Source organism: Lycium barbarum, chromosome 9 (genome assembly GCF_019175385.1).
Source record: "Lycium barbarum isolate Lr01 chromosome 9, ASM1917538v2, whole genome shotgun sequence".
In the NCBI taxonomy this organism is placed as follows: Eukaryota; Viridiplantae; Streptophyta; class Magnoliopsida; order Solanales; family Solanaceae; genus Lycium; species Lycium barbarum.
The window spans coordinates 3,547,044-3,563,133 of NC_083345.1; the positions used below are offsets into that span (position 1 = coordinate 3,547,044).

Genomic DNA, 16,090 nt, shown 5'->3' on the forward strand with positions numbered 1-16,090 from the left:
AAATAGCACCAATTGGCCAATTTTTGGCTTTGAAAATATCTGTGCCAAGGAGTCTTAAATTTCACATGTGGAAATAAAAGGGATCGTCATATAGTTGGGACGGGGGGAGTATTAACTATGAACTCCACTACTCTTCTCCATTAAAATACCAAGCTTTTGTCTGATTGAATCGCCTTTGCCCACTTGGACCAAAGTAGGGAATGATTACCATAAAGTTATAAATAACTAAAAGACAGAAGCAGTCAAATGACCATATGAAAAAACCTTAATATAGAAGAAGCATACATTAAAAGCTAAAGAGAATCCATTCAACACAAAAGCATGTTTAAATCCTATCTCCTACCTACTTAAATTTGCCATGCCTGTATAGACAATTGAGCAAAGATAACAAGTTTACTTAGTATGCATCATTTCCTCTAGATCCACCATATCCGCCCCCACCGCTGCCATATCCACCACCGCCATATCCGCCACCACCACCAAAACCACCGCTGCGAGGGGCTCTCTCTTGGGCTAGAGAGACACGGATGTTCCTCCCATTGAGGTCCTGCAGGGACCATCCATAATGTTTATATCAGCCAAAAATATTCTAAATGTGCATCCACACCAAAAGCACTGAGGGGTAGTTTGGTTCAAAACAAGGTTATCCTAATTATAATGCCAAGATTATGATTCCACCTATATGTGATAGACAATCCCAAATTTTGGTACAAAATTGTATCATGGTTTTAACTAATCCCAAATTTTACACTGGATAAATGCCCCTAATCGTTGTAACGAAACGGGCTCTTACACTAGATAAAAGCTTAAATCTGAGGGTGGACATTCTACTTGTATATTGAATGGTTTCATGTACTACTAACAAACTTTTTACCTGTCCATCCATTGCTGTCATAGCCTCTTTAGCAGATTCACCGTCTGTGAAGTTCACGAATCCGAATCCCTTTGATCTCCCAGAATCTCTATCCATGATGACCTTAGCTGTGTCACAATCACAATATTCAAGTGTTTAATACACGAGCAATAGTTCAAACAGCAGAAACTAAGAACAATCAAGCAAAGACGAAAGGGAGGAGCACATGTCAAAAAAGCCAGAAATACTGATGCAACTCCAATGTTAATTAATCCTACCACCCACACAACCTAAACGAGGGTGATAGAGATAGTAAATGCTAATGACTTACCTGAATGAACAAAATAAAAAACAACCAGAAAACTGGCAATATCCCAGCCCAATCACTAGACTATGCAACCACATATACAATTAACGATTAAAAAAGTGCAGAGACCTCATTATATGACTAAAAATATTGAAAGACCAAGACCGAAGAAAGTTAACCAACATCAGAACATAGGAATCAACTAATAAGCAATAGCCTAGTAAGCAAGAGAAGACACAGACAACAGGTAAATGTCTGCATCCATATCACATATACGTAAATATATACACACACGCACATACTATCAGATACATACAACAACATACACAATATATTCCCACAAGTGGGGTCTTTTGGAGGGGGGGGGGGGGGGTGTACACAGACCTTAACACTACCTTTGTGGGGTACAGAGACTGTTTCCGATAGACCCTCGGCTCAAGAAAATCATCTTTCAGAAAAGTGGCTTGATATTGTCAGATGCATATACAGACTATATACCCTCGGCTGTTTCCGATAGACCTTCGGCTCAAGAAAATTGTCTTTCAGAAAAATGGCTTGATATTATCAGATGCATATACAGACTATATACTATTATTCACAAAAAGACAGGATTCTTCGTCTGACTTGCTTTTCATTGTGTTGTTCATTCAAATATTCATCACCCGAGAAGGGAAAAAAAAAACTAAGGGTGTGTTTGGCATGGAGGAAAAGATTTTCCAGTTTTCCATGTTTGGTTGTTCAAAATGATTTCCCCAATAGAAGTAGGGAAAAACAAGTTCCACAAGTGGCATTTTCACATTGATTGTTGCCTCCCCACCACCCCCACATCCCTACCCCACCCTCCAAGTGTTTGCCTAGATTATGCAGAAATGCTTTTGGAAAAACATTTTCTGCTTACGTATCAAACAAAAGAATATAAGTGTGAAAACCACTTATTTAACTGGGAAAATGTTTTCCATGGGAAACATTTTCTTTCTTACCAAACACACCCTAAAGCAAGCTAGACTCGAGAGAGTTGGGAGCTCACCATCGACAACATCACCAAAGCTGGTGAAGGCATGCTTTAGAGACTGATCATCAGTTCCATATGAAAGACCTATATTGTGTAGCAATAAATAAGCAAACTTTACAACTGCAGAGTGTTAAAAGTAAAAAAGCAATAATGGGTTTTCATACTGCTAATCACATACCCCCAACGAATAGTTTTGTTGACATGCAACGGATAGCATTAAACATTGAAGGTGCTGATGATTGTGCGTTCAATGCATTGCCGCTTGTTGAAATGCTCTGCCTCAAAAGACCACCAAGTTTATTGTAGAAAGCCATAGATATCTATTAAAAAAAAATTAAAGAAGAATGTTATACAATTCTACTTTTAAAGTATCAAAACCTTTCATCTGACAAACAACATCAATAGGAAAATTTATGAAGCTGAAAACTAAAATTAAGGTAGACGAATGACACTACTAAAAGATGAAAATTTCATTCATTTAAACGCATACTAGAGAAAAAAAACACGTTTTTCCACGAGTCAAAAAACACAATTTCTGAAAATCTACAAGCTCTAGGTCCCCCCCTTTTCCCTTCAACTCTTGATATCAAAACTCATGACCAGATACACTACAAAAAGTTACATTTCTGGCCTAATATTATATCTTAGGCCACAAGAATCTTGGCTAATAGATGAATAACATGTACCAAAGCCAACTACCTAATCACTCCAGTAGTCACTTATTTTCTAAAGCAAATATCAAGTGAGAACACTTTCAGCTATCTTTATTCCAAAACAGAACAATCATCAAACTTTTTATAACTCAACCACACAAATTAGAGAAATACACCAACACAACCAATAAAAACAATATGAAACTAATTACAACGTCAAGGCATTATCTGACTTTGAACACGACAAATAACAATTTTTTTTTCACCAAACATAAAAACAATGAGTAAAAGTTTTAACCAAAAAAAAAAAAAACAATAACAACATTATGAAGCTAATCACAAGAACAAGTCATTATCTGACTTTGAACAGGACCAAGAATGAATTTTTTTTCAACCAAACCTCAAGAACCATAACAAAACACATATTAATGACACAACTATAAGTTCTTGAACAAACAAATAATAAGGCAAAGAACCATAATATAGCAAAATAAGCATACACCCATGTCAAAAATTATTATAAGGGTATAAAAATAACCTGACGAAAACAAGTATTCAGGGTTTAAGAGGCAAGAAAATAAGAAGCGGCTAGGTCTTAGTGTGGGTTTAAGAAAGGGGTATATATAAGAGTATGCCTTTAGACTTATTCAGACTGAAAATATTTTTTTTGGCGTGTTAATAGCTCCAAATTGTCAGGGACTCGAGAGTAATTTTACTACTCAGAGGTGTTGTATTTTCCTCTTTTAAAACTATGGAACCTGCCGCCGTTATTCTCTGGATTCACTCTAGTCCCGTGCGATGAGTTGGCGACAGAAATTGATCTCAGGTCCTGCGTAAAATCACTCGTTGAACTAACTCAGCCGGCCTTAGGTGCGGGCACGGTGCGGTATATTCTGATTATCATATCAAAATCGAAATTTTTGATACCACGGTTTCGATATTATGGTATTTGGTATTCATTTTTAAAAAGTTTGGAATTTGGTACGGTATTCGGTATTGATAACGAAAATATCGAAATACCGAATATCATACCGAAGTATTCCATAAATATATATGGAATACTAACAAATATATATTTAGTATTAGTACAAACTAATTGTTTAGACGTTGGAAATGCTTGTAGTTTCTTTTAAATATTTTTACATGTGTAAGATGTTAGTATGAATTAATTGATTGAAATACCCTTTTTGTGTACCAAAGTATATATATCTTGGTTGAAATGCCCTTTATGTGTAATTGATTAACGAAGGGTATTGCTTGTACTTTCTTTTGAATATTTTTACACGTGTAAGGTGTTAGTATAATATAATTGAGACGTTTCTTGAATAGCTGAAGTCTTAATTCTTTATAATATGTATATATGTAAGTCGTAGTCGAACAAACTACGGTTATCGAATTACCGTACCGCAAAATACCGAAACCGAACTTAAAAATACTGAACCATACCGAATTAATCGGGTATGGTAATGGTATAGTATTTTTAAATACCGAAAACCGAAATTAGCGAATCGAAGTTTCAAATACCGTATCATGCCCACCCCCACCCTTGCGGAAAATACCCTTCTTTTTTTATGAGCATATTTTTTGAATTAATGTGCAACATGCATTCTTTTGATGTGATACCAGCATGTCTACCGATTTCACCATAGCGAATAACTCATGATAGTTTATAAATAAGCAATCCTCAAGATTGAGAAAGCTAATTTAATTTATTATAGATTCAAATGGATCAAAAAAAAAGTTGTTCACAAATACAAATTGAGTCTAGAGAGTTTAGTAGTTTTAATTTAACACGGGACTTTCTAAAATTTATACTTTCCTCGAATTACATCCTTCTTCCTTACCTTGACAAGTCCTTCCGATAAAAAACAACTCTAATTGTACCATCCCTCCGTGTCACCCCAGAATTTAAAGGGGCGATCTCATAGTTCTTCGTTTGTGAAGATTCTTTGTTAGGTGTTCTATTTTATTTTTCCATTGAAGTCAAAGCTAAAATTATGCTCGAGAGATAGTTGTCCATATACTAATAAGAGATGTATAAATTCTCAAGAAGAGAGGAGTCGTGGTAGTCCCCACCCTAGTTGCCCGAATGATTTGATTGAATCGAAAGTTGGATCAGTATTAAATCTCACTTGAATCGCCACAACTATCCTCCTAGAGAGGAGTTTGATTTCAAACCCTTGTTCGTGTGTGATGTACAACAACCATGCTCTTGACAAACAATTTTCTCATAGCCATTGGTTACGCCGACTCAATAAATATGTAGCATGTGTCTTCATGTACAGCCAAATTTCTCTATAACAGCATCGTTGAATCCAAACTTTTTTGGCTGTGAGAATTGTTTGTTATACAACTATAATATTTAAACAATAGTTGGCTATTATAGGCAAAAAAGATGCATAAAATCTATTTTTTTAACATTGTAAAAAAATAACAAATTATTTAAATTTTAAATCTCAAAGATATGAGTGCTTTAACTATATATTGTTATTCCATGAAACAAATATATACATATTTCTCATGTTAATTAATCTAATTTCTATTGACTATCAACGAGAGAAATGGATTTTTTGCCCTTTATTTTTATTTATTTTTTAGTTTTATGACATTTTTACAAGAAATCTTCATTTTTTACACATAAGAGATCTGGAAAAAAAAAACATAAGATATCTGAAAAAAGATATTTTCTTCTATTCAAATTGTAAGAGGCCAAAAGATCTTATTTCTTCACTAATATACTGGTGTCTTATGTAATGTAGTTCTCCTTTTTCATTACTATGTTGCCCCCACGTTATCTTATTCACTGCATGCGTTGTCCCTTTATGCTTTCTTATTTCTTTCTTTCTTCTTTCCTAGTTCTTTCTAGCATTTTTCATTTACTTGACATTATTAGGAGACTTGGTCGTGGACTTCAACACTAACGGAAATAGTAGATAGAATGAGTCTAAGGTGATCTTTCTTTTCCTTTACCAATTGATCATCTTTTTCTTTTTCTTTTACTTTTCCTTACTCATCCTCAAATTTATAAATCTTCCTAGCTACTACAAAAGAAAGGAAGAACGCAAAAAAGAGATGGCTGAAATAGTTCTTATTGCAATCATCAATAAATCTGCAGAAATAGTTGGAAATCTACTCGTTCAAGAAGGAACGCGTTTATATTGGTTGAAAGAAGACGTTGATTGGCTCCAGAGAGAATTGAGACACATTTCATCCTATATAGACGATGCAAAGGCCAAGGCAGTTGAAGGCGATTCAAGGGTGAAAAGCCTAAAAAAAAAAAATCAGGAACTAGCAGGTGATGTGGAAGATCTCTTAGATGAGTTCATTCCAAGAATTCAACAATCCCACATCTGCAAAGGTGCAAGTTGTTGCTTTAAGACAACTTCTTTTGCCAATGAGTTTGATGTGGAGATTGAGAAGATAAAGAAAAGGGTTGTTGACATTGACCGTGCAAGGATAGATCATAGATACAAGTAACAGTAATGATTGCATTCCATTGGACCGGAGAAGATTATTCCTTCATTCTGATGAAACTGAGGTCATCGGTTTGGATGATGACTTCAATATGCTACAAGCCAAGTTATTTGATCAAGATTTACAATATGCGGTAATTTCGATAGCTGGAATGCCTGGTCTTGGAAAAACAACTTCTGCCAAGAAACTTTATAGGCACGTCCGTGATCAATTTGAGTGTTGGGGACTAGTCTATGTTTCACAACAATCAAGAGCGAAGAAATCTTACTTGACATAGCCAAACAAGTTGGACTGACGAAAGAGGAAAGGAAAGATAATTTGGAGGCAACTTACAATTACTCTTGAAAAGAAAAAGGTATGTTATCATCCTAGATGACATTTGGGATGATTTGAAACTTTTCCTTCCTGAACGTGATTCAACAACTGGAAGTAGGATAATTATCAAATCTCAAAATAGTAATGTAGGCAGATACATAGGAGGGAATTTCTCGCCCCACATGTCGAAACCCCTAGATTTAGAGAAAAGCTTTGAACTGTTTAAGAAGAAAATCTTTAATTTTGATAATAATAATAATTGGGCCAATGCTTTACCAATCTTGGAAAATATTGGTAGAGAGATGGTCGTGAGATGTGGTGGTGTACCACTAGCCATTGTGGTGATTGCAAGCATGTTAAGGGCAAGAGAAAGAACTGGACATGCATGGAATAGGGTACTTGAGACGATGAGTCAAAATACTCAAGATCGATGTGTAAAGATATTGGCTCTAAGTTACAATGATTTGCCCATTGCATTAAGGCCATGCTTATTGTATTTTGGCCTTTTCTCCAAGGACCATGAAATTCTTGCTTTTGATTTGAAAAATATGTGGATTGCCGAGAAATTTATAGTAGTAAATAGTGATAATATGCGAGAGGCTGAAGATTTGGCGAAGGATTTCCTGAATGATTTGGTTTCTAGAAACTTGATTCAAGTTGCCAAAAAGACTTACGATGGAAGAATTTCAAGTTTTTCGCATACATGACTTGTTACACAATTTTGGCATTGTATTGGGCAAGAAAAGTAACTTCTTTCACACCGAGCACAATGCATTTGGTGATCCCGACAATGTTTCTAGGTTGCGAAGGATTACATGTTACTCTGATGATGTCATGAATGAGTTCTTTCGTTCAAATCCTAAGCCTAAGAAGCTTCTTGCACTTTTCTGTTTCACAAAAGAGTACCCTGACATATTTTCTCAAATGGCTTATCTCTACTTCAAATTATTGCAAGTATTGTTCGTACTCATGCCTTAAAATTATTATCAACATGTCACCATCCCTAACAAAATTGGGAACATGAATTGTTTACGCTATCTGAGATTGAAGGGGCCGCAAATTACTAGAAAACTGCCAAATAGTATTGTCAAGCTCAAATGTCTGGAGACCCTAGATGTTGGAAATAGCCTCATTACCCTTCCTTTAGGTGTTTGGGAGTCGAAATAATTGAGGCATCTCCGTGATAGAGGTCCTACACATGCATCTAAGGGATTCTTTTCTGTAAGCCCATTTTGCTCAAACAACATGTACTCCTTGCCTAATAATCTACAAACTTTGATGTGAATGGATGAAAAATTTCAACCAAGATTGCTGCACCAATTGATCAATTTAAGAAAACTAGGTATAATAGGAGTATCTGATTCTATCATTAAGATATTATCTGTAACGCGCCCTGGCCCAATTATGTTGCCAAAGGCATTAGAAGTTTTGAAGCTTAAATTTTCCAGTCACGTGAGCGAGCAAATAAACTTGTCGTCCTATCAAAATATCGTTAAGTTGCATTTGTATGATCTCCGAGTAATGCCTAACAATCTGAAGCATTTCCCTCCAAATCTTGTCAAGCTTATTCTTGCCTTTCTTATGGTAAACAGTCATCTACTCGCAGCACTTAAGAAATTGCCCAACTTAAGGATACTCAAAATAGATCTCTGCACATATAGTAAAGAAAAGATGGATCTATCTGGTGTTGCTAATGGCGATAGCTTTCGCAACTTGAACTATTCCATATTACGGTTGCACTCTGGTTGTCTGAAGTAATCTGTGATGATGTTAGTATGCCTAAACTTAACAAGGTGATAGCTGTAGGAGTCACTTCCGAGATTAGGCTCTTGGAAAGGCTTGCAAAGCTGGAATATGAAAAGCCCAATATGTCAACAGGTTAGTGTCCTAGTATAACTAGTTATGTTTAATATTGTTGATAATGTATTTTATTTATTTATTTATACATAGTTCATTAATTAAATACTTCATGTCAAATAAATTGTACGAATGCATTTGAGAATGCGTACCCACTTGAAGTCTTTGCTGAAGAGCATCTTTTAAGCCTTCTTATGATGAGGTGCATGCCTGTTGGTATTACAATGAATCAGAAAATGTTTGTTGTTTGGCTGGCCAACCTTGGTATTATTTTGAGCCGACTGGCCATTTTTTGGCATTAATTTGGGGCGCCTGGACAGCCTGTGGTATTAAGCCAAAATATTGATCAAATGTGGGATTAGTTTGGCTGACCGGACACATAGCGTCCTTTTCCCTTGACTTATTATCCATTGCATGTGGGTGGGCCTTTTGTGTACTTGGATTTTTTCACGTTCATCAATCACTTAATCACCTCTCCCAACTTCACCAACACACCACAAAATAAGGATAGACATTGTTGGTAGGGTACCACAACATCACTCCCCTTTTTCCTTTTGTAGGTTAAACATCTTTTTTTTTAAAATTCACTACATAGGGGGGTCGGGAGGGGTCAATAGGTTGTGGCCCATTAATTTTGTTTAGTTTTATGTCAAATCCGGTAATAAAATGATTAAGAGATCTTTGTATGAACATTTTCTTCTATTCAAACTTTTAATGAATTTAGTGTTGAACAATTTCCTCAATCAGGAGAGGGTAATGGGAATCAGACCCATGAGAGACTTCCATTGATACTAGACTATAAACCTTGTGGTGTAGGTTAAACATTTTAATTGATTACTGAAAAATTATTTATACATATTAGTAGATCGGAATAATAACTAATGCAAAATTGAATGGTTATCATACAACTTGTATACGAAATTATTTTAAAGTTTGAGATGCCATAAACTTATATAAGAAATTATATTTAAGTTAGAGATCTTTAGATGTAAGTATTTTAGCAGTCGAATGATTGTAATTGTAATACGACTTAATTTAAGTGAACATTATCGCAACAAAATTTGGTATAAAAAGGTGATAAACTAATATGTACAATAGCTAAAAAATTGAAATATGCATGTACTATACTCTCTCAATGTGTTGGAATTAAAAAAAATAGCATAAAATACGCATACTATGCATGAGTCAAAGGTGCAATTTGTTGCCTTGAGATGACTTCTTTTGCCAATGAGTTTGCTGTGGAGATTGAGAAGATAAAGAAAAGGGTTGTTCACATTGACCGTGTAAGGACAACTTACAACATCATAGATACAAGAAACAGTAATGATTGTGTTCCATTGGACCGGAGAAGATTATTCCTAAACTGAGGTCATTGGCTTGGATAATGACTTCAATATGCTACAAGCCAAGTTACTTGATCAAGATTTACAATATGGAGTAATTTCGATAGTTGGCATGCCCTGTCTGGGAAAAACAACTTTTGCCAAGAAGCTTTATAGGCACGTCCGTGATCAATTTGAGTGTTCGGGACTAGTCTATGTTTCACAACAATCAAGAGCGGGAGAAATCTTACTTGACATAGCCAAACAAGTTGGATTGACAGAAGAGGAAAGGAAAGATAATTTGGAGGGCAACTTACAATTACTCTTAAAAAGAAAAAGGTATGTTTTCCTCCAGGATGACATTTGGGATGATATGAAACTTATCCTTTTTGAACGTGATTCAACAACTGGAAGTAGGATAATTATCACATCATGAAATAGTAATGTAGGCAGATACATAGGAGGGAATTTCTCGCCCCACGTGTTGAAACCCCTAGATTCAGAGAAAAGCTTTGAACTCTTTACCAAGAAAATCTTTAATTTTGATAATAATAATAATTGGGCCAATGCTTTACCAATCTTGGAAAAGATTGTTAGAGAGATAGTCGGGAGATGTAGTGGTGTACCACTAGACATTGTGGTGATTGCAAGCATGTTAAGGGCAAGGGAAAGAACTGTACATGCATGGAATAGGATACTTGAGACGATGAGTCAAAATATTCAAGATCAATGTGTAAAGATATTAGCTCTAAGTTACAATGATTTGCCGATTGCATTAAGGCCATGCTTATTGTATTTTGGCCTTTTCCCCGAGGATCATGAAATTCTTGATTTTGATTTGAAAAATATGTGGATTGCTGAGAAATTTATAGTAGTAAATAGTGGTAATAGGCGAGAGGCTAAAGATTTGGCGAAGGATTTCCTAAATGATTTGGTTTCTAGAAACTTGATTCAAGTTGCCAAAAAGACTTACGATGGAGGAATTTCAAGTTTTTCGCGTACATGACTTCTTACACAGTTTGTGCGTTGTATTGGGCAAGAAAAGTAACTTCTTTCATACCGAGAACAATGCATTTGGTGATCCCAACAATGTTTCTAGGCTGCGAAGGATTACATTTTACTCTAATAATGTCATGAATGAGTTCTTCCGTTCAAATCCTAAGCCTAAGAAGTTTCTTGCACTTTAAGAGTACCCTAACATATTTTATCAAATGGCTCATCTCGACTTCAAATTATTGCAAGTATTGTTCATAGTCATGCCTCAAAATTATTATCAACATGTCACTATCCCTAACAAAATTGGGAATATGAATTGCTTACGCTATCTGAGATTGAAGGGGCCGCAAGTTACTAGAAAACTGCCAAATAGTATTGTTAAGCTCAAATGTCTAGAGAACCTAGATGTTGGAAAGAGCCTCATTAGCCTTCCTTCGGGTGTTTGGGAGTCGAAACAATTGAGACATCTCCGTGATAGAGGTCCTGCACATGCACCTATGGGATTCTTTTTTGTAAGCCCATTTTGCTCAAACAACATGTACTCCTTGCCTAATAATCTACAAACTTTGATGTGGATGGATGATAAAAAATTTCAACCAAGATTGCTGCACCAATTGATCAATTTAAGAAAACTACGTATAATAGGAGTATCTAATTCTACCATTAAGATATTATCTGTAACACACCCTGGCCCAATTATGTTGCCAAAGGCGCCGGAAGTTTTGAAGCTTAAATTTTCCAATCACGTGAGCGAGCAAATAAACTTGTCTTCTTATCAAAATATTGTTAAGTTGCATTTGTATGATCTCCGAGTAATGCCCAACAATTCTGAAGCATTTCCCTCCAAATATTGTTAAGCTTACTCTTGCCTTTCTTATGGTAAACAGTCATCTACTCGCAGGGCTTAAGAAATTTCCCAAATTAAGGATACTCAAAATAGATCTCTGCACATATAGTAAAGAAAAGATGGATCTCTCTGGTGATGCCAATGGCGATAGCTTTCCGCAACTTGAAGTGTTGCGTATTACGGCTACACTCTGGTTGTCTGAAGTAATCTGTGATGATGTTAGTAAGCTTAAACTTAACAAGGTGATAGCTGTAGGAGTCACTTCCGAGATTAGGCTCTTGGAAAGGCTTGCAAAGCTGGAATATGAAAAGCCCAATGTGTCAACAGGTTAGTGTCCTAGTATAACTAGTTATGTTTAATATTGTTGATAATGTATTTTTTTCTATTTATACATAGTTCATTAATAAAACACTTCATGTCAAATAAATTGAAGGGATGCATTTGAGAATGTGTACCCATTGGAAGTCTTTGCTGAAGAGCAGTTTTTAAGCCTTCTGATGATAAGGTGCATGCCTATTGGTATTACAATGAATCAGAAAATGTTTGATTACTCATGAAAGTTGTTGTTTGGTGGATTATGATTTTTAAAATAAACTTTGTATTTCTCTTTGTTTTGTTTATGACTATTTACCGTTTGAATTAGCAGTAGATTTGTTTCCTGATTGAATTTCTCGAGGTACCTCTGTTTACAGATTGAATTGATTTTTTGTTTTAGATGACTATGAAGAAGGGCCAAAGGAATGGATTATTAGATTTCTATTTCAGCACATCTGCAAACCCCCCCCCCCCCCCCCCCCTCTTCCCCCACAAAAAAAAGGAACCATAAGAGTCATAAAGTAGGAAAATGCAGAGGAAATTTGTACTACATATTTTACTCCAAAAAGTGGTAATAATTTATATTAGTGGTGAGACTAAGACATCCCCACGATGTTTTAGTATGATGGTTGGGATCCCGCTACTTTAAATTTGAGTTACATGGTTTTTAGTCTTGAGAATGGAGAATTTTCTTTAAGTAGGGAGTGTCTCATTCGAAACCGACCAACCCGACTAATTCTAATTTGCATCCTGTAAGGACTGTTAAAGGGGAAATCAATATTCCTTATTAGGATATTTTTCGATCTTAAAAGTGCGAATCCGAGACATAAGATTAAGGCAGGTGATTCTTATCTATTCCACCATAACCTTGGTTGTGAGAACGTTTTTTTTTTTTTTGGAAATTAACAGACTTTTATTAATCATCAAAGTCTTTCAGTACATAACCAGAGCAAACCACATCCCGATTGCTCATCTCATATTTCCTATGACTTCCTCTACTTCAAAAAACATATAAAGCCTCTAAAGAACATATAGAGCCTGTTTGGATGGGCTTAAAAAAGCAGCTTATAAGCTACTTTAGATAAGTTAAGCCAAACGGGCCTAATTATTTTTTTGGGCTTATTTTAAGTACAAAATGACTTTAAGCTGGTCAGTCAAACACTCAAAAAAGCTAAAAACAGCTTATAAGTTACTTATAAGCCAATCCAAACGGGCTCATAGTATCTAAAGATTCCTATTTCCCCTAACTCGTATGCATATATTGGTTTGTATTGTATGTATTATCCTATCCTTATCAACGCTCTTGCTTTGAAAGACTCGGGAGTTCCTTTCACACCATAGTTTATAAATCACCCCTACAAAACAAGCCTTTAATAGCACACTTTTAGCACTCTTCGACTTGCTATGCTGCTGTACCCATTGCCATTCCATTTCCCATGCTAAGAATAGGCCATTTATAGCACAAACAAGCCAGAGGGAAAAACAAAATTTGAGTGTGTAATCTCCAAATCCATGTGGTATTATGTGTTACACTCCATAATAATCCGTGCTACTTGAATTAAAACAAGAAAGAATGAGTTAAGAAGGTTCAAGGAAAGTTAATCGAGTTAGTAAGAATATCGTTATATATATGGTTGCCTTAAGTATCCCGAGGTGACATGGTAACCTAAAGGATTTGAAATCGCGTTATGAGTATGTATATAAGGTAATGTGAGTGACCTTTTAAAGTATTTGAGATTATTAGTAATGATATAGAAGATGGACAAAGGATATGAATATACTTTTGCGATTGGAGTTTCGTCGAAGCTTTGTGAGTTCTCTAGTTATTTTTAAGGTTATTGAGATTCTCCGGACCCTTCGAGACACGTATATGGATTGTTATGGATATATATGAGTGTGTATATGTATGTATAAGAGGATACATGAGGTTGGAAGAGGATTAGAAGTTAAACGAAATGAATCGGAACAACTTCAGAAAAATCTCAGACCCGATTTTAGCCTATATTGTAGGGGGCATATCTCCTAGTATATGAGGAGTTTTAAGGTGTTTCAAAAGCCTAAAATGAATTTCATCGAGTCTAGTTTGTAACGCAACAAACCGCTTGTCAAAATGATATCGGGATAAGGAGATATGGACGATGCAAGTTGGGCTGAGTGGGGATTAAGACTTAAATGTTCACAAATTTTTCACTAATGGCCGTGTGGGCCCCACAAACACATGACAAAATCAGATTTGTTTTCCCATGCTTAGTTGGGGGAACGTGTAAGACCCTCTTGGGCAGCAAAATGGTCTCCTTGTTGACCAAAGTTGCATGCCAACTCATTTTCCAATCCCACAAAGTGAACTTAGAGAGAGAGGCTCTCATCTTCACCAAGGGAAGGGAGAGAGAGAGCCACGACCAGCCCTTCTATTTGTCTCTTACCAATAAGTCCCTAAAGTGTTCTACACATTCACCATTAAGTTTCAAGTTAGGAGAAACCATAAACATGCCATACAAGCTCTTATAAGCTCACAGCCAGATTTGAGCTCTCCATTTTTTATTCAAAAAAAATATTTTCCAAGGTGTTTCAACCCTTGAGAAGGTGCATAGCAACGTGGAGTATTCATTGGAGCAACAAGAACAAGTATTAGTTCATTTCACAAAATTCTAGCAAAGTTAAGAAGCCAACTTGTTAAGGTAAGAGTTGATCATTTTCTATGTGTTTGATGATGAAGTTGAACCGTGTGGACTGTTATAGGATGAATTTTGAGGTGTTGTGAATATGTAAATGTACATTGCATGTATGAAATTATGAATGTTGATGTTGAAATATGGTTATAGCCGAAGGGGCTGTTTTAGAGGTGATTTGGATATGTTGTGCATGTGTAAATGTGAATTGCATGTATGAAATTGTGTGTGTGTTGATATTGAGGCCTTGTAGAAGCCGTAGGGGACTGTTTGGTGTGGGATAATGGATTGATTTTATTTAGTAATTATGGTTGTGGCTATCCTAGATTGCATGGCAAAAAGAATGAAAAGAATTGGAAGGTTAAAGGTGAAGTAGTGTTGATATGAACATGTTGTTGTTTTGTTGAAGTATGGCCGTGTAGTGGACTGTTTTTGTGGAAGATAGTGAACTGATTTTACTTGGTATTTTGATGGTTGTTGTCATGAATTTTATGATGGGAATGAAGGTATTTAATGGTTAGAGTTGGAACTAAAATTGTTTATAGGTTGTTGTAAGGTTATAGTGTCGACAATGTAGCTATTTGCGTACGAATTTGGTGATATATTTATTGTGTGACTGCTGGTCGTATTTTACTGAAATTATATGAAAAGAAGACATGAAATAATGTGTAAGAATCATATGTGGTTTGCTTGGTATGTTCGTAAACGTTTGCAATAATTTCGGGCATCTTTTATGTTGTAGTTGGGGCTGTTTTGATATGTTGTTGTTCTTGTTGAATTAAAAAGAATTGAAGATATGGTTGTGCCTATATATTGTTGTTGGCATTTCTGTGTCAACAAGAGAGTAATTGGAAATTTGGGATAGGCGAATATATAGGGGAGGTGCTGCCCGATTTTCATCAAGTCTTTAGATAATAGAAAGCCTTAAAATGAAAATATGTGAACTAACGGATAAGTTCTATAAGGAATGGGCTATGGAATTGTGAACCAGAAAATGTAGTTACTAATGACAACGTTACTTTATATAAATAGGCTAAAAGAACGACGAGGCGAAAAAGATTCGCGAATAAGCGCTAAAGGTATGTTAAGGCTATTCCTTCTTTCATTTTGGCATGATCCTTGTTGTTATTCATTCTATAAGTACTCCATATGATTCCATTCTTAGACGAGTAAGGTCTAAATGTTTCTTGTGATGGTTTATTGATATTGCACTCCTATTCTGTTCCGAAGGGAACAGCCATAAGGTGCCAGTTGAGATGTGTATAAGGTTTTACTAATGATTTCGAGGAAATTAGTTTTATACTAAAGGAAACATAAAGTTAGATTTTCAAAACCACTCCGAAGGGGGTGCGAGATTTTACTATTTAGATTTTCAAAACCACTCCGAAGGGGGTGCGAGGTTTTACTATTTCATTTCATTTACGACTTATGTTTACATTCTAGGCCATTATTATTATTAAGCCGGAAGCG

General features: G+C 35.7%; 1 protein-coding gene and 2 pseudogenes across 1 annotated transcript; 2 read left to right on the plus strand and 1 right to left on the minus strand.

The window, feature by feature from the left end:
* Nucleotides 1-247: 247 nt before the first annotated feature.
* LOC132610903 (glycine-rich RNA-binding protein 4, mitochondrial-like) lies at nt 248-3,577 on the minus strand. Its single transcript, XM_060325313.1, has 5 exons — nt 3,364-3,577; nt 2,351-2,492; nt 2,188-2,256; nt 875-981; nt 248-547 (listed from the first exon to the last, which is right to left on the minus strand). The coding sequence occupies exons 2-5, from the start codon at nt 2,484-2,486 to the stop codon at nt 398-400; spliced, it is 462 nt and encodes a 153-aa protein (XP_060181296.1). The 5' UTR covers nt 2,487-2,492; nt 3,364-3,577; the 3' UTR covers nt 248-397.
* Nucleotides 3,578-5,649: 2,072 nt separating this feature from the next.
* Nucleotides 5,650-9,046, plus strand: LOC132609696 (toMV resistance protein Tm-2(2)-like; annotated as a pseudogene).
* Nucleotides 8,696-11,968, plus strand: LOC132610458 (toMV resistance protein Tm-2(GCR236)-like; annotated as a pseudogene).
* Nucleotides 11,969-16,090: the final 4,122 nt, after the last annotated feature.